The sequence below is a fragment of the Nerophis lumbriciformis genome, linkage group LG12 (genome assembly GCF_033978685.3).
Source record: "Nerophis lumbriciformis linkage group LG12, RoL_Nlum_v2.1, whole genome shotgun sequence".
NCBI lineage: Eukaryota > Metazoa > Chordata > Actinopteri > Syngnathiformes > Syngnathidae > Nerophis > Nerophis lumbriciformis.
In genome coordinates this window covers 1187054-1215029 of record NC_084559.2, presented here as the reverse complement: position 1 = coordinate 1215029, position 27976 = coordinate 1187054, and the positions used below count along the sequence as shown (strand labels likewise).

Genomic DNA, 27976 nt, shown 5'->3' with positions numbered 1-27976 from the left:
AGCAGTTATGGTGACATTCACACTCTCCATGTGTGTGTTAATGAGCCAGGTGCCATCACAAATGTATAGAAAACCTTGATATTGATCTAAAAAGAACAAAAAACTTCACAGGTAGTTTTGAAATAATATGATTTTATTCCAAAAGAAGTATATCATTAGGCATAACAGCATAACAAAAGGGAAAAATCATTTGGATGGTAAATCATTAAAAAGACTTAAATCTACAATACATGAATAATTCTTTAATGAGACTGTCTTGTCCACACATGAAGCCATTTCTAAGATGAACAGACCTTTTGTTCCGGATGATTGGTCTGCTGCTGGGAGGTGCTTTCCCTCTCAAAGAGAAGAACCATCTCAAAGTGCATCGTCTGAGGAAACATGTCCACAGCCATGGCTCGAACAGGGCGGAACGGTGCTCCGTGGACTCTGTTAGAGGGCGCCCTGCACAGGCTGAAGAGGATTGAATTGTCATCAAAAATGTGGTTCAGGTGCATGAAAATGTTAACTCACTCAATGAAGTTATTCATAGCTGCCTTGGCGTTGCACGACACGTAAATCAGCTTCTTCAGATGCGCCGCTCTCCTGATGGCGAGTATCACCTTGGAATCTACATTTAGGACGGTATCTGCTTACAGCTAACCGAGATGACGGGAATGTTTTTACAGGCCTTTGTGTTTTTGAACTCACGTAATCCCGCCCTTGGTGGATCTACAATGGCTGTGATGCTGGGGGACACCAGAGCGCCCAGAATGTTGGGCAACATGTCTTCAGCTTTTCCGCAGTGGAACTCGACGTTACTAAGACCTTGAGGAAGATGGAACTTCAAGTAAGAAAATGCACACCTGCCCGTTGTAAAACACCATACATACAGCAATCATAGATGAGGGACGTTACCGTTAAGTTTTGTGTTGGCTTTGCCGTCTTCCACTGCCGCCTGGCACAGCTCGATGCCAATAACCTTCTTGACCCTCTGCAGACATGAAAATATGCAATTTAATGTCAATACTTGCCATAGCCTGACTGTGTGGTTTCACAAAGATAGCTACTTTAACTCTGCAGTGTTTCCCACACATTCATTTATTTGTGGCGGCCCGCCACAAAAGAATTACGTCCGCCAGAAATTGATTTTTCGGCTTTTGACTCGCTCGACCGCTCATAAAAGCAATGGGACTCTGTCTGTGAATGTACCTTGTAGTTACAGGTGGCGGTAGCCTACTATGCATTGTAACTCCGCCAATAGCACTTCATTCACCTGGTGGGCCAGAAGAAGAAGAAGAAGACGGCGGAGTAAAAGAACGGACCGACCGGATCAAAATACGAGGGTAATATAGGTTGTAGGTAGATAAGTTATAGCTGCATCGCTCACGGCTCGTCATATATTTAACGTTAATCCGCGATTTCACCGAGCGTTTCACTCACGGTGAGCAGCCTGACGCTGCTTCATTAACACCGCCGCTGTTGTCACGTCACGTGTTACCATACCGACGAGCTAACGTGTCCAGGTTATAACCCTGTTGTCAATGAACACACGTGGAGACGGTGCTTCAGATACTGCATTAATAATGAAGCTAAATTGTCCACTGCAGCATGTGAATGCAATGAAAAGAATCAAATCTGAGCCAACCAGCTGTTAAACTGTTGTCCAGGTTAATGTTTTGGCCATTAAAGGCCCTTCATTTCAAGATTTCAACTGTGATCGGTCTTTAAACAGGTGGCTGACCTGTTCAGATGGGTGTAACTCAGGGGTGCTCACACTTTTTCTGCAGGCGAGCTACTTTTCAATTGATCAAGTCGTGGGGATCTACCTCATTCATATATATCATTTATATTTACTTATTTATGAAATATATGTTTTTGTTAACAAGTTAAAGGTGTTTAATGATAATGCAAGCATGTTTAACACATATAGTTAATATTGTTAATAAATTAAAGGTGTTTAATGATAATACAAGTATGTTTAATACATATAGTTAATATTGTTAACAAGTTAAAGGTGTTTAAAGATAATACAAGCATGTTTAACACATATTGTTAATCAATTAAAGGTGTTTAATGATAATACAAGTATGTTTAATACATATAGTTAATATAGTTAACAAGTTAAAGGTGTTTAATGACAATACAAGTATGTTTAATACATATAGTTAATATTGTTAACAAGTTAAAGGTGTTTAATGACAATACAAGCATGTTTAACACATATAGTTAATATTGTTAACAAGTTAAAGGTGTTTAAAAATAATACAAGCATGTTTAACACATATAGATTCCTTTCTTTCATGAAGACAAGAATATAAGTTGGTGTATTACCTGATTGTGATGACTTGCATTGATAGGAATCAGACAGTGGTGCTGATAACGTCCGCATTTTCGAATGGAGGAGAAAAAAAGTCCTCCTTTCTGTCCAATACCACATGAAAGTGGTTGGTTTTTGGCATCTTATTTGTCCAGCTTCTGTACTCCTTTGTATACACTTTACAAGAAATACATTGTCGGCAAACTCCGTAGCTTGCGAGCTTGTGCACGCCAGCTTTCTGAGACTCTTATTTTGTTAGCGCAACTGTGCAGTCGGTCTTTGGAGTTTTGACGACAGGTACGGCGCCAGAGTCTGTTGAAATAAAGTGTTTCTCGCCTTCCTGTCGGTAATTTTAATGAGCTAAATATGTACATAAAGTGTTGTACTTATATTCCAACTCCGCGTTCTTCTTGGTCATCGCCGCTGCCGCCGTCACCCCCCGCCCCCCGACCACACCACCACAAATAGATGCCTGTCCTGTGGGAAACACTGCTCTGTAATGCATTAATTATAACTTCAGGATTTGTATTACTCTAGATCAGGGATGTCAAACTGGTTTGCATTGAAGTCCGCTTGTAACAGCAAATGTATGAATTTGCCTCTGGATTTCATTATTAATTATATAAATTGTTTTAGGTAGACTTGTCGATTTTACAGTCAAAATGTTACAATTACAAAAAATTGTTTTCCATTTTTGTACAACATTTTACTGTAAATATACAAACAGTACCACTGTTTTGTTTTTTACGGAAAAAGCTGGCAGCTTAGTTGCCAGAATTTTTGTCTTAAATTTACAACATATTGTTCATGGAAAAACATTTTTTTTACTCTGGCAATTTAGCATTTACGTTGTTAAAAACCAACAACCGTAGAAAAATTGCTACTTTTTTTTTAATCAATTTACAGTAATATGCTGTAAAGAACAACATAAAATTTATTGTCAGTTTGTTGTAAAGTTAAGTATTTTTATTTAGACAAAAACATGTTTGGAAAGTATGATAATATACTAGGGGTGTAACGGTACACAAAAATCTCGGTTCGGTACGTACCTCGGTTCAGTTCATAAGTTTGCTGGTTTCAAGAAATGTAAAGCTGAGCGCATATCATTATGTCAAGATAATGGCACTAGCATTTACTTCATTTAAGAATATTTTTCAACATATTGAGCAAAAAGGTATTTTCTACCAAGAAAAGTGCACTTGTTATTAGTGAGAATATACTTATTTTAAGTATTTTTGGGTTCATTGAGGTTAGCTAATTTTACTTGTTTTGGAAAGTCTTGACAAGCCAAATGTTCTTGTTCTATTGGCAGATAATTTTGCTTAGTTCAAATAAAATACCCCTCATTTTTGTATTTTTTTTTCTTGTTTTTGAACACTGACTTTTTGCAGTGTAGAGCAGTGGTCCCCAACCACCGGTCCAGGGACCGGTACCGGTCCAGGGACCGGTACCGGTCCGTGACGCATTTGATACCGGGGCTGGAGAGAAACATTAAATAATTTATAAAGGACTGCATTTTCTCCGACTTAACTTTGGCCTGTCCCACCAGACCAGTGGTGTCGAACTTGTTTTCATTGAGGGCCACACCGCAGTCGTGGCTGCCAGTAGAGGGCCGCTTGTAACAGTAAATTATCTTATTTTATTATTTATTTAAAAAAAAAAAATTAACAGTAAATACTTAATGAATTTGTCTATGAATTAATATATTTTTTAATTAAATTTTTTTTTTAAAGTCTGCCGATTTTACCACTGTTTTTTACACAAAAAAACTGGCAGCTTAGTTGCCGGTAAAATATTGTACTATAAAATCTATAGTGGGTTTTTTTCCATTATTATTATTATTTTAACAACATGTTTCTGTAAATGCCCTGCGATGAGGTGGCGACTTGTCCAGGGTGTACCCCGCCTTCCGCCCGATTGTAGCTGAGATAGGCTCCAGCGCCCCCCGCGACCCCGAAAGGAATAAGCGGTAGAAAATGGATGGATGTTTCTGTAAATAGAATTACAGTACTGCTGTTTAATTTTATTTTGGCAACTGTTGCGTTTTGGACCAGTTGTTCCTCCCAGGGAATTCAAGTCACAATTCGCTCCCAAGTTCTTTCCGACACTTAAAGCTGAGTTGAAAAACCACCAGAGACAGAATAGGTATTTTCTTGTATATTCTCAAAGCTTTGCCAATATACATTTTGATTGAGACCAGTCTAACCATAGAACATTCTCTTGCGCCTCCCCAAAATGGTCTCTCTTCCCAACGCCAAAAACCTCTCTTTCCTTCCCCCTCCCTAGCCATAACAAAATGCTAGTCACAACACATTCCAAAGAACTCAAGGTTAACACACACAGTATACTTGCTGACAGAGCATCAAGAGAATAAATGGAAAACACGAGCTGTGTTCAAATATGACTAAGAAATGAAAGAAGTACAACTTAAATTCAGATATATGTAAATATCCGCCTCCGACAATTCCCCCTTCAGATCTTTTTAGAAGATCTGAAGGGGGAATTGTCAGACACAGACACCATGATAAAATGTGGTACCATAAAAAAAAAAAAATTTGCATTGCGATTGCGTGTGGACAAAGACCGCTTTGAAACTACACTCGTGTGGATGGAGACCCTTTTAACCTCGGATATGCGTTTTTGGAAACCATCCGTGTGGACATGGCCTAACTCCTAAGACTTTGAACAAGTTGCACACTGTAGTGACCACCAATCATGTGCCACCACTTTCAGTTTGACATACCTTAGCCAGAGAGATGCCAATAGTTCCAGTCCCGCAGCACACGTCCAAAACTGTGCTGCTCTCATCCAATTGGGCCCATTCCCCCACCGCTGAGTACAGAACCTCTGCTCCCGCAGTATTCACCTATCAAACAGGATTTTGAGAAACACTTTGGGGAGTCATTCGGGGCATAGTTTCTTACCTGAAAGAAAGAATGAGGAGATATTCTGAATTGTAGACCGAGGAGTTCCTCGTGAATGCAGTGGTCTCCGAGCACCAGCTCACATGGCAAGTCTTCAGCGTTAGGGGATTGTCTTTGGTGGGAAAATAAATGTAATGAACATTTTATGAGCGTCACCTGACCATTGATCCTGGTCAAATTGGCAGTTTACATAATTGGCCACAACACATTTGCAAAAAGTAAATAGAAAACATTAAAAAAAATCTATTTTGAGATGCAAATGACCTTTCTACTGTGGCTACCTTTTTTGCCCATTGTTTGAAACAACTGAGCCACCCGTGTTTTTAGAAGGGTGAGGGTGCCACCCGCTGCTCGTTAACCTCTTAAGCTGTTTGCTTACATGCTTTTTTTTATTTCTCTTTGCTATTTGAGCTCATTGGACCCTAATTAGAATAAAAACTAAGAATCATATTTTGATATGATGTACTTAATCCATAAGTAACAAAACGTGTACTTCATGTTTAGTGACATGCTAATTCTTATTTGTACACTTTTATTCCAAATTCCATTATATGTTATACTCTTCTGACACCACCAGATGGCAGTATAAGTGTCCACAAGACCCCAATTCAGTAGTGTACACCAGGGGTGCTCATTACGTCGATCGCGAGCTACCGGTCGATCTCGGAGGGTGTGTCAGTCGATCACCAGCCAGGCATTAAAAAAATAGTCCTAAAAATGAGCGATCATAAATCTTCACTATGACGTCACTTTCGTCACTTGATTGACATTCACAGCACCCGAGGGTCTTCTGAGATGACGCTGGCTGCTGCCAGCTCATTAAAATTACCGACTGGAAGGCGAGAAACACTTTATTTCAACAGACTCTGGCGCCGTCCGTACCTGTCGTCAAAACTCCAAAGACCGACTGCACAGTTGCGCTAACAAAACGAGTCTCAGAAAGCTGGCGTGCACAAGCTAGCAAGCTACAGAGTTTGCCAACAATGTATTTCTTGTAAAGTGTATACAAAGGAGTACGGAAGCTGGGCAAATAAGATGCCAAAAACCAACCACTTTCATGTGGTATTGGACAGAAAGGAGGACTTTTTTTCTCCTCCATTCGAAAATGCGGACGTTTTTAGCACCACTGTCTGATTCCAATCAATGCAAGTCATCAGAATCAGGTAATACACCAACTTATATTCTTGTCTTCATGAAAGAAAGGAATCTATATGTGTTAAACATGCTTGTATTATCTTTAACCACCTTTAACTTGTTAACAATATTAACTATATGTGTTAAACATGCCTGCATTATCTTTAAACATCTTTAACTTATTAACAATATTAACTATATGTGTTAAATATGCTTGTATTATCATTAAACACCTTTAACTTATTAATAATATTAACTATATGTATTAAACATGCTTGTATTATCATTAAACACCTTTAACTTGTTAACAATATTAATTATATGTATTAAACATGCTTGCATTATCTTTAAACACCTTTAACTTGTTAACAATATTAACTATATGTATTAAACATACTTGTATTATCATTAAACACCTTTAATTTATTAACAATATTAACTATATGTATTAAACATTCTTGCATTATCATTAAACACCTTTAATTTATTAACAATATTAACTATATGTGTTAAACGTGCTTGCATTATCATTAAACACCTTTAACTTGTTAACAAAAACATATATTTCATAAATAAGTAAATATAAATTATATATATGAATGAGGTAGATCCCCACGACTTGATCAATTGAAAAGTAGCTCGCCTGCAGAAAAAGTGTGAGCACCCCTGGTGTACACAATTTTGGAAATGAGAGCTAAAAGGTGCTGTCCACGCATGTGGCCACTAAGCCTTTTTAAGAAGAGCCATACCTTCTTTCATGTCAGAGCTGCTGAAAGACTAAACTATATTTGGAGCTGGTCTCCTTTTTTGTCAGAATGTCTTGATTATTTGGTAAATTGGCAACGAGGGCCTTAGCTATCGATTATCTTAGTAATCGAGGAATCTTATTTATTAGTTTGTTCGGATAAAATGCACTTTATAGCCTCAATGCATATTACCGTATTTTTCGGACTATTAGTCGCAGTTTTTTTTCATAGTTTGGCCGGGGGTGCGACTTATACGTGAAATTATTAACACATTAGCGTAAAATATCAAATAATATTATTGATCTCATTCACGTAAGAGACTAGACGTATAAGATTGCATGGGATTTAGCGATTAGGAGTGACAGATTGTTTGGTAAACGTATAGCATGTTCTATATGTTATAGTTATTTGAATGACTCTTACCATAATATGTTACGTTAACATACCAGTTGGTTATTTATGCCTCATATAACGTACACTTATTTAGCCTGTTGTTCACTATTCTTGATTTATTTTAAATTGCCTTTCAAATGTCTATTCTTGGTGTTGGCTTTTATCAAATAAATTTCCCCAAAAGATGCAACTTATACTCCAGTGCGACTTATATTTGTTTTTTCCCTTCTTTATTATGCATTTTCGGCCGGTGAGACTTATACTCGGAAAAATACGGTAGATTTCGAAGCTTTTTCTAATCAATTTAATCGATTAATCTTTGCCAACAATGATCCCTCCTGCTTTGTCTTCTTATTCTCTGGCAGAACAGCTTGTTTATAATGTGTATTAGGGGTTTGTCATCTTAGGCTCATCCTGCGGCCCCAGCGGGACGAGCGGTGGAAAGTGGATGGATGGATAATACATATTGTGTGTAAATGTATTTTTCTAATCAGCCTGACCTAAGCCTATGATTGATTTGTTAAATTAATAATATTTGTGATTAACAAAGGTAGTTAACTGTAAGTAGGTTAGATGTTCTATTTTATTGAATATGATCAAAATCAAGAGTAAGAGTACTCATTCAGTGTTAATATTGGAGTGGTCCCCAGGTCACCTCTGTAGTGGAAAAGTTGGGTCCTGAGGTCAAACAGATCGAAATGAGCCTTTTGCTACAATTTGGCACATTAACATTTGATATGTTCATGAATGTGCATTAATGTACTATAACAGATGGTGACTTCCTATCAAAAGTTGTACTATACATCTATAAAGTTGTAATATACATATATAACATATATACATATGTGTCTTGGGCATGACGTTAAAGTGCAGATTTAAGGTCTACCACAATGGTGGAAGAAGGCTGCAGCAGAAAAGGGTCCCCAGTCGTCTTGGATCCCATGCCACTGGACCCTGACCCGATTCTGTCAAGGATCGTGTGGTGACTGTCTGTGCACCAGTCTCCCCACGTAAAACAAAGTCACGCACAGGCATCCTCCATAAAGGGATACACCCCTACCAGGAGGATCGTCATACTCGTTCGAGTGACCGCCGATAATAATAATAATAATAATCATGATTAGAGTAATAAACAATTATTGATGCATCTTTACGTGTATTTGTATTGAACCGTTTCGGTACGGGGGTTCGGTTCGGAAGTGTACCGAACGAGTTTCCACACGGACATATTAAGTAGCGTAACGCACGTTGTTTAAACAATGCACACCGAGGCACAACACACGGCATGCTAGCAGCTAACGGGCTACGATAGACTGACCATACGTCCTCTTTTCACCGGACATGTCCTCTTTTGCGGAGCTGTCAGGGCGGAGTTTCTTAAATGCCTCAAATGTCCGGCATTTTGAGTTAGGGTTGCGTGTATTTTCAATGTACGTTCAGGGTTAAGAAGGGGTTAAAAACAAAACAAACAGCAGCATTGGTGAGGGAGGGGCAGAGACAGAGAGAGAGAGAGAGTTATGATAAACGCGCATGCGTCGCCAGGCTCTGCTTTTTATCCATAGATTTATCACATTTAATTTTTTATTATCTATAGCAGGGGTGTCAAAAGTGTGCCCCGGAGGCCATTTGCGGCCCACAGCTAATGTTTTAAAAGGCCCACGGCACATTCTAAAAATACTATTAAAATAAACAAAAACATAACAAAAGTGAAACAAAAAAGCTTAAAGGTGAAATGTAATTTAGAAAAAGTTGCAATGTTGACTAATAAAACAAAGCTGTTTTTTTTTTTTTTCAAACTGTCATTGCTCAAAACATAATATTGAATCAAAATCAATGTTATTATGAATTATTGACCTATCCAAGGTTCCCATTACTTCACATCAAATATTACACTAAGAAAAATATTTTTGGTGGAAGATTTTGCAAATTTGGTAAATAAATAACCCAAAAATGTATATTTTGTTGTTTTCTTACTGTACCGAAAATGAACCGAACCGTGACCTCTAAACCGAGGTACGTACCGAACCGAAATGTTTGTGTACCGTTACACCCCGAGTTAACACTGTAAAATATTTGTCTTCTTACCTTTGACCCTCTCTGACAAAGTAAAGAGAGGTTATTCCGCTGTCTTTGCCCTCTCCATCTGTGAAGTATTTCTTCATGGAGCTCTTTAACACATCCAGTTCTGTTTCTTCAAGTTTCTGGAATGAAAAAGTGCGAGAAGTCGTCCAGGTTCTGACGCTACATAAATGCTGATAAAAGTAACTGCGTTCTAAGCAACACTGGGTGTTTGTTTACCTGAGGGTTAAAGAAGGCCATTGCCATGGCTTGTTTGGTCCTGGTGGTCCGAACAGTCAGCTGCTTCCAGTGCCCTTCATATGTTTCAGGACTGTAGACGGTGTAAGGTGTCGACCTATCCCATCAATTGACATCAACTTGATTAATACGTCTAATTGCCGTAAGAAGAAACAAAGTATGATATGTGAACATTACCACCTCCACTTGTGGCCTAAAATCTGTATTGCAATATACTTTATATTGCAGCCTCCTACGATAAAGATATGTATCACAACATATAACCGGTATTTGGTACGTAAATAATAATAATACGCGGAAACATTACCAGTACATCATTTCCAGTTGTATTATTTTCTCACAACTATTATTGATCTACTTGCTAATATCTGGATACTTTCTGTTGTAACGATTATAAGTACACTTCTCTTCAAATGTAATAATCACTTATTCTTCTGTTCTTTCGATACTTTACATTAGCATACCTGCCAACTTTTGAAATCAGAAAAACCTAGTAGCCAGGGTCCAGGGGCCACAGGCCCCGGTAGGTCCAGGACAAAGTCCTGGTGGGGGGTTCAGGCGAAGCCCCCCGACGCAAAATGATTATTAGCATTCAGACAGGTTAAAATGTTGCTAAAACCATCACTGTTTGGGCGACGAAAAACGTTGAAAGTTTTCCACTTGTATCGCTAGCAACGGCATTAGACTTGTGTTTTTTTGTCCCAACGTGGTCTTTTACATCGCTAATTCCTCCGTGTCCGATCGAAAAATCTTGTCTGCACAAGGTGCAATTCGCGTAGTTTTCACCCTTTTTGGAACGGATAATTATTCCCGGATAGGCTTTTGAATATTCTTCACGGAATGACTGCAGTTTTCTTTTCGGTTTAAGACTCGTTTGCGATTTTTCTCCGGCTGATTGCATGATCGTTCGCTCGTTTGGAAACAATGGCAACTGTATGGCGTCACATTAGTGCCAAAAATCCGAGCGCATAAAAACTGTTATCGCGCGCTGATTCTCCACTTCGTGCGCGCGCGCGACACCATTTTGCGCGCGCGCGCGACGCCTTTCTGCACGCTCTCTGTGTACTCCTGGCATCTCTCCTCGCGCTGTCATGTTTCTTTTTGGCACTTTGGGGGCGGGTATGCTTAGACGGCCCCTTCTTTCTGATTGGCTGTGAGCATTTTTCATATGACCAATCATTCTCCAGTGTAGCAACGTTGTAGCCATCTTACTTCAGACATCTAGCCTCAATCATTACATTGATGTCAATGGTACATGTACTACTTAAATTACCATAACTTGCTCGATTTTCGACCAATTTACAAACGGTTTGCCTTGATACAAATCTTATTACATGTAGATATGACATAGGATGCTGTACCTGTTGAAATGACCTCTTTCGCTTTAAAAAAAAATGACTTAATTGTGCAACATAGTTGTGTAGGGTCAGTGTTAGTCAGTTCTCTGATTATTTTAAACTGTTTCAGAATACATTATTAAAAGCTATTTTTAACATTTTAAAAACAAAATTCAAAGATTATTTCATTAATTTTATGGCTGAATCAAAAGAAATTCCATAAATTAGAAAACAAATGTTCAAGAAGAAGTGAAAATATAAAATAATGTTATGGTTGGATGTTATTGCTGGTGGACCAGTTCTGGCTGAAAGATGTGATTATGGTGTTTGTTGTCTTATTATTTATTTGGGTCACATTTTGTATTACCCTGTATTGTGTTTATGTGCTATGAAATAACCTTCATCAGCGCGCGACATTTTTTTATCCACTTCTTCCTCTGTAAATCTTGATACATATTGACGATGACCCGCCCTGCTATACTTCTGATTGGCTCTGAACTTTTTCAGCGTTTTTCGCCTGACCAATCAGAAAGGAGGGGCCGTCTAAGCATACCCGCCCCCAAAGTGCCAAAAAGAAACATGACAGCGCGAGGAGAAATGCCAGGAGTACACAGAGAGCGCGCAGAAAGGCACCGCGCGCGGGCTAAAAGGCACCACGCGCGCGCAAAATGGGGTCGCGCGCGCGCACGAAGTGGAGAATCAGCGCGCGATAACAGTTTTTATGCGCTCGGATTTTTGGCACTAATGTGACGCCATACAACTGGTGCCTCGTGCTTGGCAGCGGTGCTATAAATAGCCTCGCGCATGGCATTCGGAATTGCTCGATAGGAAGTTACGGGAAGCAGTGTCGATTGTCATTGTTGTTACGCGATTTCGTGAATAAAACTTTTTTTTAAATATATTTTTTTAATTAATGAAAAAACGTATTTTTTATCACTGCAACCGTAACCCGGAATAGGTTGATGAAAACCGTACTAATTACGGGAAAACCGGAGTAGTTGGCAGGTATGCATTAGTTTTGGGCGCTACTACAAATTTGGGTGTCAATACGATACCAAGTCGTTACACGGGCAGTATTGGTCATATCATTGCTGATACTTATTGTAACATTTTCAAAATCATTGAATTATTTGATATTTGATCACAACTGTAATCAGACAAAACCACAGGTTTGCGGAATAATTATCAATTCAATATTTTACATTATTTCCTACAATTAGCTCTGGTTTTTGCCTTTAAAGTCCTCCTGTGTACAGGGACTTTATTTCTCAAGATTGTAAGCTATAAAATCGACAAAATCTCTGATTCATAAAAAATAAAGGTCATACCACTATAGTATCGATCATATACTTTGTATAGTTACTGTCGATATTTGTACACAAGCTCTAGCTTGTGGTTAGCATATATGCCCCTAGAGCAGTGTTTTTCAACCTTTTTTTTGCGGCAAGGCCCCGGGGGTAGATGAGATCCGCCCGGAGTTCCTTAAGGCTCTGGATGCTGTGGGGCTGTCTTGGTTGACAAGACTCTGCAGCATCGCGTGGACATCGGGGGCGGTACCTCTGGATTGGCAGACCGGGGTGGTGGTTCCTCTATTTAAGAAGGGGAACCGGAGGGTGTGCTCTAACTATCGTGGGATCACACTCCTCAGCCTTCCCAGTAAGGTCTATTCAGGTGTACTGGAGAGGAGGCTACGCCGGATAGTCGAACCTCGGATTCAGGAGGAACAGTGTGGTTTTCGTCCTGATCGTGGAACTGTGGACCAGCTCTATACTCTCGGCAGGGTCCTTGAGGGTGCATGGGAGTTTGCCCAACCAGTCTACATGTGTTTTGTGGACTTGGAGAAGGCATTCGACCGTGTCCCTCGGGAAGTCCTGTGGGGAGTGCTCAGAGAGTATGGGGTATCGGACTGTCTGATTGTGGCGGTCCGCTCCCTGTATGATCAGTGTCAGAGCTTGGTCTGCATTGCCGGCAGTAAGTCGGACACGTTTCCAGTGAGGGTTGGACTCCGCCAAGGCTGCCCTTTGTCACCCATTCTGTTCATAACCTTTATGGACAGAATTTCTAGGCGCAGTCAAGGCGTTGAGGGGATCCGGTTTGGTGGCTGCAGGATTAGGTCTCTGCTATTTGCAGATGATGTGGTCCTGATGGCTTCATCTGGCCAGGATCTTCAGCTCTCACTGGATCGGTTCGCAGCCGAGTGTGAAGCGACTGGGATGAGAATCAGCACCTCCAAGTCCGAGTCCATGGTTCTCGCCCGGAAAAGGGTGGAGTGCCATCTCCGGGTTGGGGAGGAGATCTCGCCTCAAGTGGAGGAGTTCAAGTACCTCGGAGTCTTGTTCACGAGTGAGGGAAGAGTGGATCATGAGATCGGTGCGGCGTCTTCAGTAATGCGGACGCCGTATCGATCCGTTGTGGTGAAGAAGGAGCTGAGCCGGAAGGCAAAGCTCTCAATTTACCGGTCGATCTACGTTCCCATCCTCACCTATGGTCATGAGCTTTGGGTTATGACCGAAAGGACAAGATCACGGGTACAAGCGGCCGAAATGAGTTTCCTCCGCCGGGTGGCGGGGCTCTCCCTTAGAGATAGGGTGAGAAGCTCTGCCATCCGGGGGGAGCTCAAAGTAAAGCCGCTGCTCCTCCACATGGAGAGGAGCCAGATGAGGTGGTTCGGGCATCTGGTCAGGATGCCACCCGAACGCCTCCCTAGGGATGTGTTTAGGGCACGTCCGACCGGTAGGAGGCCGCGGGGAAAACCCAGGACACGTTGGGAGACTATGACTCCCGGCTGGCCTGGGAACGCCTCGGGGTCCCACAGGAAGAGCTGGACGAAGTGGCTGGGGAGAGGGAAGTCTGGGCTTCCCTGCTTAGGCTGCTGCCCCCGCGACCCGACCTCGGATAAGCGGAAGAAGATGGATAAGCGGAAGAAGATGGATGGAAAAAAATGCGGCGGCACACCACCAGCAGAAATCATTAAAAAGCGAAACTCAGTTGACAGTAAAAAGTCGTTCCTGTGTGTAGTGTTTTACTTCTTGTCTTGCGCTCCTATTTTGGTGGCTTTTCCTCTTGTTTTGGTATTTTCCTGTAGCAGTTTCACGTCTTCCTTTGAGGCGATATTTCCCGCATCTACTTTGTTTTTATCCTTCTTCGTGGGACATTGTCGATTGTCACGTCATGTTCGTGTACATTGTGGACGCCGCCGCCGTCCCTCTCTCTCTCTCTCTCTCTCTCTCTCTCCTCTCTCTCTCTCTCTCTCTCTCTCTCTCTCTCTCTCTCTCTCTCTCTCTCTCTCTCTCTCTCTCTCTCTCTCTCTCTCTCTCTCTCTCTCTCTCTCTCTCTCTCTCTCTCTCTCTCTCTCTCTCTCTTCTCTCTTCTCTCTCTCTCTCTCTCTCTCTCTCTCTCTCTCTCTCTCTCTCTCTCTCTCTCTCTCTCTCTCTCTCTCTCTCTCTCTCTCTCTCTCTCTCTCTCTCTCTCCTTCTCTCTCTCCTCTCTCTCTCTCTCTCTCTCCTCTCTCTCTCTCTCTCTCTCTCTCTCATCTCTCTCTCTCTCTCTCCTCTCTCTCCTCTCTCTCTCTCTCTGTCCTCAATTGTTGATGACTGATAATAACAACCCAACGCCCCTCTCCACACCCGGATTGTAAATAATTCAATGTGATGACTGTATTATGATGATAGTATATATCTGTATTATGAATCAATTTAAGTGGACCCCGACTTAAACAAGTTGAAAAACTTATTGGGGTGTTACCATTTAGTGGTCAATTGTACGGAATATGTACTTCACTGTGCAACCTACTAATAAAAGTCTCAATCAATCAATCAAAGCTTTGCTTGTAGAGAGACCTTAGCCGTTAGCAATAATGCTACAGTTGATGCGGTCATCCGCTTGTTGCTGTCAAATTTGTGGGAAACAGCTACAATGTGTCATCAACATGCACTATTATGAGAGTATAAAAACCTTTATCATCCACCATATTTATATCATATCTATATCGTGCAACCATACCTCCATTAATGTTATTTATACTGTAGGCCTATGTATTTGATCCTGATTCACACTTGTATTGCTCCTGATTAATTGCAACATAGGTCAATTTGAACATGTCGTCCAACAGAAGAAGGCATATTTACCATCTACACAATGAGATTTTGACACAAATACTGAAGTGCACATATATTTTCAAAGATAAAATGAGCGGGACGAGACCCCTTCAAAGCATACCGGTCGGAGGATTTTACAAACCTGATAAACTTCTGAAAGACGTGGACAACTTTCTTAGCCTCGTCTGAGACGTGGCACGCTTTCTCCGGGCCCACAACGGCACAAGAACCACCTTTGTATTTCCCCAAGCGGAAACCGACCGTCTTATCTTCCCCGTCTGCGCCCATGGAGACGAGGAATTCACACTTGTTTCTGTAGTTGCTCTGTCAGGGTAAGCAGAGGTTGGACATCACTCGATTTAAATATGTTGAACTGAAATGTCATTTTTTCATAATCAACTGAAAATCATTTAGTGGTCTTTAGGGCTGCAACAATTAATCGATTAGGGGGAAAAAGCCTAGATTCATAATCTGTTGATTTAGTTCATCTTTTAATGAGTGTAACTAATACATGGAGTGCACAGGACTTTAAATACACAGACATATCCATCCATCTTCTTTCGCTTATCCGAGGTCGGGTCTCGGGGGCAGCAGCCTAAGCAGAGAAGCCCAGACTTCCCTCTCCCCAGCCACTTCGTCCAGCTCTTCCCGGGGGATTCCGAGGCGTTCCCAGGCCAGCCGAGAGACATAGTCTACCCAACGTGTCCTGGGTCTTCCCCGTGGCCTCCTACCGGTTGGACATGCCCTAAACACCTCTCGAGGGAGGCGTTCGGTTGGCATCCTGAACCACCTCATCTGGCTCCTCTCCATGTGGAGGAGCAGCGGCTTTACTTTGAGCTCCTCCCGAATGACAGAGCTTCTCACCCTATCTCTAAGGGAGAGCCCCGCCACCCGGCGGAGGAAACTCATTTCGTCCGCTTTTACCCGTGATCTTGTCCTTTGGGTCATAACCCAAAGCTCATGACCATAGGTGAGGATGGGAACGTAGATCGACCGGTAAATTGAGAGCTTTGCCTTCCGGCTCAGCTCCTTCTTCACCACAACTGATCGATACAGCGTCCGCATTACTGAAGACGCCGCACCGATCCGCCTGTCGACCTCACCATCCACTCTTCCCTCACTCGTGAACAAGACTCCGAGGTACTTGAACTCCTCCACTTGGGGCAGGGTCTCCTCCCCAACCCGGAGATGGCACTCCACCATTTTCCGGGCGAGAACCATGGACTCGGACTTGGAGGTGCTGATTTTCATCCCAGTCGCTTCACACTCGGCTGCGAACCGATCCAGTACATAAATTAAACCATACTTGCCAACCCTCCCGGATTTTCCGGGAGACTCCCGAAATTCAGCGCCTCTCCCGAAAACCTCCCGGGACAAATTTTCTCCCGAAAAACTCCCGAAATGCAGGCGGACCTGAGTGACGTGTTGACAACACACAACTACAGTGTCTACCGTAAAGAGCAATGTTGTGACACTTTTAAACAGGACAATACTGCCATCTACTGTACATGCATATGTGACCCACCCATAATGTGTCACATTTTTGTGTTGATTTATTTATTTTATTTTGTGGTTTGAATTCGTTTTTGGAGCTGTCATTACACATTTATCAGTATTCACATTGGTCAGTAGGGGGCAGTAGGGCATTTCTTCCTAATTGAATGCTATCACCTGCAGACCGGAAGTGTCTTGTCATTCTGATGAGCGCGACCAGTGTGTGAACAATTGAAACGTCCGGTGTGCTTTTTCCTCCTGTATAACAGGTTAGTTTTGGTGAATCAACTCACTGAATAATATCCATGTGATCTTTTTAAGTTTAAGTACACATTCTGATGGTGGAACCTAACTCTTAAGTATTTGTGAGTTGTAGTTTGTAAATGAACACTGAAATTCAAGTATTTATTTTATTTATATATATATCTATATATAGCTAGAATTAACTGAAAGTCAAGTATTTCTTATATATATATATATATATATATATCTTAACCACGCCCCCCGCCCCACCCCCCGAAATCGGAGGTCTCAAGGTTGGCAAGTATGAATTAAACAAAAATAAAATGCAAAACTTTTGTTTTTGCTCCCATTTTCAGGAGTTGAACTCAAGGATCTAATACTTATACTATATACACAAAAAGACCTATTCCTCTCAAATATTGTTCACAAATCTGTCTGAATCTGGGTAATTGAGCACATATTTGCTAACATAAGATAATCCATCCAACCCTACATGTGTGGCCTATCAAGATGCTGATTAAACAGCATGATTATTGCCTTAGGCTGCCCACAATAAAAGTCTACTCTGAAATGTGCAGCTTTGGTTTCTTGCGGAGGTCGGAAAAAGCAGTCAGTATCTGGTGTGACCACCATTTTCCTCACATCTCCTTCACGTAGAGTTGATCAGATTGTTGATTGTGGCCTGTGGAATGTTGGTCCACTCTTCAATGGCTGTGTGAAGTTGCTGGATATTGGCAGGAACTAGAACACTACTCAGTGGTTAGAGTGTCCGCGTCATACCAAAGAGTCATACCAAAGACTATAAAATGGGAGCCATTACCGCTCTGCTTGGCACTCAGCATCAAGGGTTGGAATTAGGGGTTAAATCACCAAAATTGATTCCCCTGCTGCCCACTGCTCCCCTCACCTCCCAGGGGGTGATCAAGGGGATGGGGCAAATGCAGAGTACAAATTTCACCACACTTAGTGTGTGTGTGTGACAATCATTGGTACTTTAACTTTAACTGTCGTATACGCCGATCCACAGCATCCCCAACATGCTCAATGGGTGACATGTCCGGGGAGTATGCTGGCCATGCAAGAAATGGGATAGTTCCAGCTTCCAGGAATTGTGTACAGATCCCTGCAACATCATACCTGCCAACTTTTGAAATCAGAAAAACCTAGTAGCCAGGGTCCAGGGGCCGCAGGCCCCGGTAGGTCCAGGACAAAGTCCTGGTGGTGGGTTCAGCTTCGCCCCCGACGCAAAATGAATATTAGCATTCAGACAGGTTAAAATGTTGCTAAAACCATCACTTTTCTATCAGTCACAGTGACTTTTCAAAACAAAAATATCACAGCAAAAATCATATGGGTTGATTGACATGTTTATTCTGTAAGCTAACTTCAATAGTTTGAAATTATTTTGACAGTTAATGCCAGTTATCCTGTCAACCTTTCACAAGACTTCAATTTGTTAATTGAAAGTATAAACACTTTTTACAGTAAACAAATGGTAAAACAGTACTAAACAATTCCATTAAAAAAAAAATTGGTGTCATTAACTTTCTGTCCAAGCTTGTATAATCTACTGCCTTGTTCAATTGTAAAAAATATTCTGTGCCTAAAATTCACATTTCTATCACAATTATCATACTGTAAACATGGTAAGCTAACTTCATTAAAATTAATAGTCCTGTCAATAGCATGGAATTACAATTCAAATGTAGTTTTTTTGTAAGCCTTTCAAAAGAATTCAAAATATGAAAAATTTATGAAAATTAATTTAAGCCATCAGACACTTGAAAAGTGGCACATCACATCTCTAATGTAATCATTTTAACTTTTCAACAGAAATAGCACTGCAAAAATATTAAGGACATACTTCTGTATTTTGGTAGTTATGCTGTCAACATTTAACAAGATTTCTTCAACTTGGACTTGAAAGCATAAATAGTATAAACACTTTTAACAGTATAACAGTACTAAACAATTCCGATAGATAACATTGGTGTCATTACCTTTTTGTGGCTAAAATCCAAATTTATTCTAGTCCATGCTCAATTATTGCCTCCGTAAATAAAACTTCGGCATTCATCACATCCAAAGAATCTGTTTGGGCGACGAAAAACGTTAAAAGTTTTCCACTTGTATCGCTAGCAACGGCATTAGACTTGTGTTTTTTTGTCCCAACGTGGTCTTTTACATCGCGAATTCCTCCGTGTCCGATCGAAAAATCTTGTCTGCACAAGGTGCAATTTGCGTAGTTTTCACCCTTTTTGGAACGGATAATTATTCCCGGATAGGCTTTTGAATATTCTTCACGGAATGACTGCAGTTTTCTTTTCGGTTTAAGACTCGTTTGCGATTTTTCTCCGGCTGATTCCATGATCGTTCGCTCGTTTGGAAACAATGGCAACAGGTGCCTCGTGCTTGGCAGCGGTGCTATAAATAGCCTCGCGCATGGCATTCGGAATGGCTCGATAGGAAGTTACGGGAAGCAGTATCGATTGTCATTGTTGTTACGCGATTTCGTGAATAAAACTTAAAAAAAAAAAAAAATTGTAATTAATGAAAAACCGTATTTTTTATTACTGCAACCGTAACCCGTAATAGGTTGATGAAAACCGTACTAATTACGGGAAAACCGGAGTAGTTGGCAGGTATGCAACATTGTCATGTTGCAACATGAGGTGATGGTCTCCAGTGAATGGCAGAACAATGCGCCTCAGGATCTCGTCACGGTATCTCTGTGCATTCAAAACGCCATCAATAAAATGCGCATGTGTTCGTTGTCCGTAACATACGCCTGCCCATACCGTAACCCCACCCCCACCATGGGCCACTCCATTCACAACGTTGATATCAGCAAACCGCTCTCCCACACGACGCAATCTACACTGAACAATCAAACTGGTGACTGTTGGATTTCATGAAATTGTGCAGTGACCGGTATACAGTGTTTCCCACACATTCATTTATTTGTGGCGGCCCGCCACAAATGGATTTTTCGGCTTTTGACTCGCTCGACCGCTCATAAAAGCAATGGGACTCTGTCTGTGAATGGAGCTTGTAGTTACAACTCCGGTGCAGTAGGTGGCGGTAGCCTACTATGCATTGTAACTCCGCCAAAATCTTCTGGTGGGCCAGAAGAAGAAGACGACGACAAAGTAAAAGAAGAACGGACCGACCAGATCAAAATACGAGGATAATGTAGGGTATAGTTATAGGTTATAGCTGCATCGCTCGCGGCTCGTCATATATTTAACGTTAATCCGCGATTTCACCGAGCGTTTCACCGCCGCTGTTTGACTCGGTGGCCGGGGCAGACGCACGTAGTAACAGTCACGTGTTAATAGTGATGGGTCCGGCAACACCGATGCATCGGCGCATGCGTCGAGCTCATAAGGCAAAAACCTGTGTCAGTGCGCGTACCGCTTTTAGAAAGTCACGTGACCGATCATGAGCTGTTTTGGTCACGTGACCGATACGCGAACTGTGTCGCACTGACGCCTCCTCTGTGCCCTGTGAGCGGGTCTTTTCTACAGCCGGAGAAATAACTAAGAAGAGAAAGCGTCTAAAATTGAATAAGTTGGAAAAACGGTTTTTTTTGTAATAAAAATGTGTAAAAAAATAAAAATAATTTCCAGGTCCACAAGCATCCTCATTCACACCACGTTCTCTTAGATTTCCATGTTATGATACATGTTCACATTATTTATTGACTGTATCTAAAAAAGATAAAAAAATATATTTTTATTTAAATGAAGTTATGAAATAATCCTAAATGAAATACAATGACTTGGTTTATATTATTGTATATACTAGGTCATAAAATCAGTGTCAGTTGAGTCGGTCCATAGGTTGCCTGTAGGGATTTTTAATGTCCAGCAGATGTCAGTATTTAGTGACACAGTATCGACACAGTATCAATACAGTTTTGCAATGTGTCAAAACGCTTCATGAAGCCTCATCAACCCATCACTACCTGTTACCATATCGACGAGCTAACGTGTCCAGGTTATAACCCTGTTGTCAATAAACACACGTGGAGACGGTGCTTCAGATACTACATTATTACTCAAGCTAAATTGTCCACTGTCCACTGCTGCAATGAAAAGAATAAAATCTGAGCCAACCAGCTGTTAAAATGTTGTCCAGGTTAATGTTTTGGCCATTAAAGGCCCTTCATTTCAAGATTTCAACTGTGATCGGGCTTTAAACAGGTGGCTGACCTGTTCAGATGAGTGTAACTGCTACTGGTCAAATAATGTGAAATAGCATTAAATTTTACATGTATGCAATGCCATTTAAATGTAATTATAGATAATAATAATAATAATAAATACTTTGTAGTGTTGTAAATAGTCAACGGGAAGGATTTTAGTAAGATCTAAGCCATGAGTACTACACAGCCAGAAAAAAACCTAGGCAGGACAAGTAAAAATATTGGGGCAAGTAGATTTGAGAAGTCGGGCAAGTAGAAAAAAACCTTAACGTTGAACCCTGCATGTGTTGAGCTGCTGCCGCTTAAGGTTAGACGGCACTGTACATAGAGCGCTTCTGCTCGTTAGTAATAAATTCTAATGTTGGATGTTCACTCCTTCACACAGATGATGTATGCACTAATTAAAGGGGCAGAGCTTTAAGAGACATTTTAGCTTTTATATTTTATAAGATATATTTTTTGTAAGAACCACAATTAATATATATATTTCAGTGAATAACTAATTGTTCAAATCTGTATATAAATATGTACATAAAATGTTGTAATTATATTCCAACTCCGCGTTCTTCTTGGTCATCGCCGCTGCCGCCGCCGCCACCCCCCGACCACACCACCACAAATAGATGCCTGTCCTGTGGGAAACACTGGTATATGTACACATTCTGCAAATAAAACAATTTTTGGAGTACATTAAACCCTCGTTTATCGTTAACATGACCGCAATAAATAAATCTCCACGAAATAAGAATGAATTAGAAATGAAACATTTGCATAGCAAGAGTATTAAAAAACCTATTTATTACCTTCTAATTTTCAACATTATGAAAGCCCTCCCGACGTGAACTAACACCCTTTAACCACCTTTATATTATTTTAATCCAAGATAGTAAAGTTAAAGTACCAATGATTGTCACACACACACTAGGTGTGGCGAAATTACTCTCTGCATTTGACCCATCCCCCTTGTTCACCCCCTGGGAGGTGAGGGGAGCAGTGGGCTGCAGCGGTGGCCGTGCCCGGGAATCATTTTTGGTGATTTAACCCCCAATTCCAACCCTTGATGCTGAGTGCCAAGCAGGGAGGTAATGGCTCCCATTTTTATAGTCTTTGGTATGACTCGGCCGGGGTTTGAACTCACGACCTACCCATCTCAGGGCGGACACTCTAACCACTAGGCCACTGAGCAGGTGCCTGAGGCTAAGCCAATCAGTGGCCACAATACTGAACAGCATTCTGATTGGTTAGGTCTCATCTAGTGGCAAATACTACAGTAGTATTGATATTTTTAGTTCAGTTACGCATTTTTCATGCTTAAAAATGCTTAATTTAGGGCAAAATGTTGTATGCATTTTCTGATCTGTAGTGTGTGTGTGTGTGTGTGTGTGTGTGTGTGTGTGTGTGTGTGTGTGGTGACACAAACCTGTGTAGGAGATGGCTGAATAGTTTCCAGGGGACAACACATTTTGTTGTATTTTCCTTTCATGTCAAAGAGCCAAGGCAATATACCTTTGTTGGTTTTGCCAATCTCTCTGATGGGAAAAGAAGAAGTTGCAGTGAATATCACACCTGTCAACATTTGCATTTTGGAAAATTAAGGGATTTTATCCCAAAAACGGTACAGTTTTATTGGCATGCTTTTATTTTTTTTAAAAGCCTGGATTTATTACAGGCTGCAAAGATATGTGTTTCACCTTTATACCAAGTAGGGATGTAACGGTAAACGGTATAATGATTAACGTCATCACAGGACCAACACAGATAGACAACATTCACACACTAGGGCCAATTTAGTGTTACCAATCAACCTATCCCCAGGTGCATGTCTTTGGAGGTGGGAGGGGCCTATCCCCAGGTGCATGTCTTTGGAGGTGGGAGGAAGCCGGAGTACCCGGAGGGAACCCACGCAGTCACGGGGAGAACATGCAAACTCCACACAGAAAGATCCCGAGCCCGGGATTGAACTCAGGACCTTCGTATTGTGAGGCACATGCACTAACCCCTGTGCCACCATTTATTTAAGTTATTTAGTTTCTGCCATATTACTCTGTTAATAATGCTTATGTTGCTTTTATATGCACATTTAATTTCTACTTAAGGTACATGTAACAGTTATCTACAATAATATTACACCTATAAAGTATATCATTTTGAATCCGTGACTGTGTGGGTTCCCTCCGGTTACTCCGGCTTCCTCCCACCTCCAAAGACATGCACCTGGGGATAGGCCCCTCCCACCTCCAAAGACATGCACCTGGGGATAGGCCCCTCCCACCTCCAAAGACACGCACCTGGGGATAGGTTGATTGGCAACACTAAATGGTCCCTAGTGTGTGAATGTTGTCTGTCTCTGTGTAGGCCCTGCAATGAGGTGGCGACTTGTCCAGGGTGTACCCCGCCTTCCGCCCGAATACAGCTGGAATAGGCTCCAGCACCCCCCCCAAAAGGGACAAGCGGTAGAAAATGGATGGATTATGAATGCGTTATTTGTCTTTCAAATAAAACGTAATTAAAATATTTCAGTATAAGTACTTTTTGAACATTTTGAGCACATTTAAAAATTATGCAATACTAATGATAACCATGATAATTTGTCATAATAACTAGAGATGTCCGATAATGGCTTTTTTGCCGATATTCCGATATTGTCCAAATCTTAATTACCGATTCCGATATCAACCGACATCTACATGTAAAGCGACTTTGGGTACTTAGAAAAGCGCTATATAAATCCCAGTTATTATTATTATTAATATTAACCGATACTGATATATACAGTCCTGGAATTAACACATTATTCTGCCTAATTTTGTTGTGATGCCCCGCTGGATGCATTAAACAATGTAACAAGGTTTTCCAAAATAAATCAACTCAAGTTATGGAAAAAAAATGCCAACATGGCACTGCCATATTTATTATTGAAGTCACAAAGTGCATTTTTTTTTTTTAACATGCCTCAAAACAGTAGCTTGGAATTTGGGACATGCTCTCCCTGAGAGAGCATGAGGAGGTTGAGGTGGGGGAGGGTGTATATTGTACCGTCCCGGAAGAGTTAGTGCTGCAAGGGCTTCTGGGTATTTGTTCTGTTGTGTTTATGCTGTGTTACGGTGCGGATGTTCTCCCGAAATGTGTTTGTCATTCTTGTTTGGTGTGGGTTCACAGTGTGGCGCATATTTGTAACAGTGTTAAACTTGTTTATACGGCCACCCTCAGTGTGACCTGTATGGCTGTTGACCAAGTATGCATCGCATTCACTTGTGTGTGTGAAAAGCCGTAGATATTATGTGACTGGGCCGGCACGCAAAGGCAGTGCCTTTAAGGTTTATTGGCGCTCTGTACTTCTCCCTACGTCCGTGTACACAGCGGCGTTTTAAAAAGTCATACATTTTACTTATTGAAACCGATACCCATAATTTCCGATATTACATTTTAAAGCATTTATCGGCCGATATTATCGGACATCTCTAATAATAACCGTGATAAGAAATGTTCATACCGTGAAATCCCTAAAACGGAGTGTTACCGAGGCAGAGCGGAGAAGATTTTTTTTTTTTTTACACGTGAGATAAAACTGTGGTAATTAAAGCTGCAAGCAGCATTGGTCGGGCCCGCGTATTTGGCAGGTGCTAGTCCTAACTGTCCCAATACTTTTGTCCAGTGATAGTCATAAGTGTCCCAATACTTTTGTCTACTTTTAGTCTGAAGTGTCCCAAGACTTTTGTCTAGTGTACCTACCTTGTCTGCATTGTGTGGGCACGTTGGTGCTTCCTGCTTTTAAGCAGCCATCTTAAAAAAACAGCAGCGCAGCAGCATCAGCGCAGCGGGTCTTTAAAGGGTCATAAAATCAAAACCGGAGCAGTTAGAAAAAAAGCGCTTCTGTCATTGTAATCACAAGGGTTCAATCTCTCTCCTGTGTTAGTTTGAAGGCGAAACGACAAACGCGCTCAGAGGAGTTCGTTTTTGAAGGAAGGTGACCGGTTTTTACAAAAAATTTGTTTTGAAGGGGGAATAGCAAACTTCCTGTTGATTTTTGCTGGGGGTTGTCAATTTATGAAATGTAGGTCTAAGTGAGACCTACATAGAGGTTTTTGTTTCATGTCTCTCCGACCTTCCCAGTGGGAGTTACAGGCAGTTTTGTCATTTTTTTCTTCCGAGGAGCAGTTTTTTTTGCGTTTTATTAAAAAATTGCAGTAGAGCGCAATTTTGAGATTTGGGGTTAGGTTTTTTCATTAGATCGCAATTTTAGCCAGTCCTGACGTGTGTGTTCAGTTTGGTGAGTTTTGAAGCGTGTTAAGGGGGTCAAATTATAGCTCAAAGAGGCAAAAGTGACTGTTTTTAGTACTTTTTTGTCTTGAAGGGGGAATTGCCAACTTCCTGTTGATTTTTGCCCGAGAATATACAATTATGAAAGGTAGGTGTAAGTCAGACCTACATAGAGGTTTTTGTTTCATGTCTCTCCCTAGTGGGAGTTACAGGCAGCTTAGTTTTTTTTTCTTTTTAGGGGGCGCTAGAGCGCAATTTTGAGTTTTTGGGTTCGTTTTTTTTATTAAAAGGCAATTTTTGCAGGTCCTGATGTGTGGGTCAAATATGGTGAGTTTTGAAGCATGTTAAGTGGGTCAAATTAGTGCTCAAAGAGGCGGCGGAAGAAAAAAGAAAGAATAATAAAACCTTACAAATTCAATAGGTCCTAAGGACTCCCAAAGGGAGTCCTTATGCAATGGGCCATGCGGGCCCTAAAAATGGTCAAATATGGAAGTTTCCCATGAAAGACATATTATATCCTCTGTGATGTCAGTTAAAGTTTGAAACTTGTGCCCGTGTACTCACTTTGCCAAGCCCTGCAGAACCCGCACAGCCTCCTGCTGCTTCCTCTTCAGCTGCTCCTCATAAGGAACATTCCACAGAGGGGTCACCACGTTGGCAATTTGGACACTCAGCTCCTCCTCGTCGCCTTCTGCTCGCTTGGCAGGAGGCTGCCCTCCTGCTCCTTCTCCCTCCTCCTGCTGCTGCTTCCTCTTCCTCTGAATGGGGTCCGCTTTGGGCTTAGCCAGCCTGACGCTCAACACCTGGCCCCTCCACTGCATGCCGTGCACCATCTTCATGGCCTTGTCGCGCTCCTCCTCGTTCTTAAAGGTGACGAAGGCGAACCTGCTCAACAGCTTGACTTTGTGCGGGTTCAGGCCGTGCTTGGCCAGAAACTTCTTCAGGTCGTTAAAGCCGATGAACTTGGGAAGGTTCTGGATCTCCACTTTGAAGATCTCGGAGGTGAAGAGGTCCTGCTTGATGTAACCGTACATGCCGGGGTCGGATGTCGTGTTGACATCATCTGTGGCTGCACGCTCCTGGGTAGGTGCTTCAGTCACCGCACTGCTACTAGAATCTTCCATGACTCTGCTAACAAAGTAATAATATTATTTTCTCAACAAAACAAAAAAATACTATGGGAAACACCCACTAAACCAGGCCTAGGCAATTATTTTGACTCGGGGGCCAAATTTGGGGGAAAACATATGTCTGGGGGCCAGTATATCTTATTTTTAGGAACATTAATACAAAAACACACAATGTCTGATTGAATGCTAAAAACGTTATAACAGACCGCCTTAAAAAACTAAATGGAACTTTTATTTCTTTTACTGAATGAGACACCCAGAATGTACATGAAAATAAAGAATGTGGGATTTACAATATTAACTATGAACGATAAAACACTGAATATTTGGAGAAACAAGTGTGTCTGAGGGCCGGTATATTTTTTTTTTTAGGAACATTAATACAAAAACACACAATGTCTGATTGAATGCTAAAAACGTTATGACAGACCGCCTTAAAAAACTAAATGGAACTTTTATTTCTTTTACTGAATGAGACACCCGGAATGTACATGAAAATAAAGAATGTGGGATTTACAATATTAACTATGAATGATAAAACACTGAATATTTGGAGAAACAAGTGTGTCTGGGGGCTGGTATATCTGTTTTTTTAGGAACATTAATACAAAAACACACAATAATGTCTGAATACTAAAAACGTTACGACAGACCGCCTTAAAAAACTACCGTAAATGAAATTTTATTTTTTTCACTGAATAAGACACCTGGAATGTACATGAAAAAAAAGAATGTGGGATTTACAATATTAATAATGAAGGATAAAACTGGACTTGGAGAAGGCATTCGACCGTGTCCCTCGGGAAGTCCTGTGGGGAGTGCTCAGAGAGTATGGGGTATCGGACTGTCTGATTGTGGCAGTCCGCTCCCTGTATGATCAGTGCCAGAGCTCGGTCCGCATTGCCGGTAGTAAGTCGGACACGTTTCCAGTGAGGGTTGGACTCCGCCAAGGCTGCCCTTTGTCACCCATTCTGTTCATAACTTTAATGGACAGAATTTCTAGGCGCAGTCAAGGCGTTGAGGGGATCTGGTTTGGTGGCTACAGGATTAGGTCTCTGCTTTTTGCAGATGATGTGGTCCTGATGGCTTCATCTGGCCAGGATCTTCAGCTCTCACTGGATCGATTCACAGCCGAGTGTGTAGCGACTGGGATGAGAATCAGCACCTTCAAGTCCAAGTCCATGGTTCTCGCCCGGAAAAGGGTGGAGTGCCATCTCCGGGTTGGGGAGGAGATCTTGCCCCAAGTGGAGGAGTTCAAGTACCTCGGAGTCTTGTTCACGAGTGAGGGAAGAGTGGATCGTGAGATCGACAGGCGGATCGGTGCGGCGTCTTCAGTAATGCGGACGCTGTATCGATCCGTTGTGGTGAAGAAGAAGCTGAGCCGGAAGGCAAAGCT

At 41.5% G+C, this 27976-nt stretch overlaps 1 protein-coding gene across 1 annotated transcript; it reads right to left on the bottom strand.

Moving 5' to 3' along the window:
• Positions 1-134: 134 nt before the first annotated feature.
• Positions 135-26612, bottom strand: LOC140679236 (tRNA (uracil-5-)-methyltransferase homolog A-like). The gene is made up of 11 exons (XM_072914232.1): positions 26015-26612; positions 22611-22719; positions 15389-15570; positions 9795-9909; positions 9582-9697; positions 5224-5335; positions 5043-5165; positions 898-973; positions 691-807; positions 514-610; positions 135-453 (listed from the first exon to the last, which is right to left on the bottom strand). The coding sequence occupies exons 1-11, from the start codon at positions 26572-26574 to the stop codon at positions 279-281; spliced, it is 1782 nt and encodes a 593-aa protein (XP_072770333.1). The 5' UTR covers positions 26575-26612; the 3' UTR covers positions 135-278.
• Positions 26613-27976: the final 1364 nt, after the last annotated feature.

Bases quoted from the DNA above. Each gene is read 5' to 3' on its own strand.
- LOC140679236 (XM_072914232.1), bottom strand. From the start codon at position 26,574: ATGGAAGATTCTAGTAGCAGTGCGGTGACTGAAGCACCTACCCAGGAG. The intron at 9,910-15,388 runs GTTTGTAAAATC...TTGATGGGATAG, and splicing joins GTCTTTCAGAAGTTTATCAG to GTCGACACCTTACACCGTCT. The intron at 808-897 runs GTAACGTCCCTC...ATCTTCCTCAAG, and splicing joins AGCCAACACAAAACTTAACG to GTCTTAGTAACGTCGAGTTC.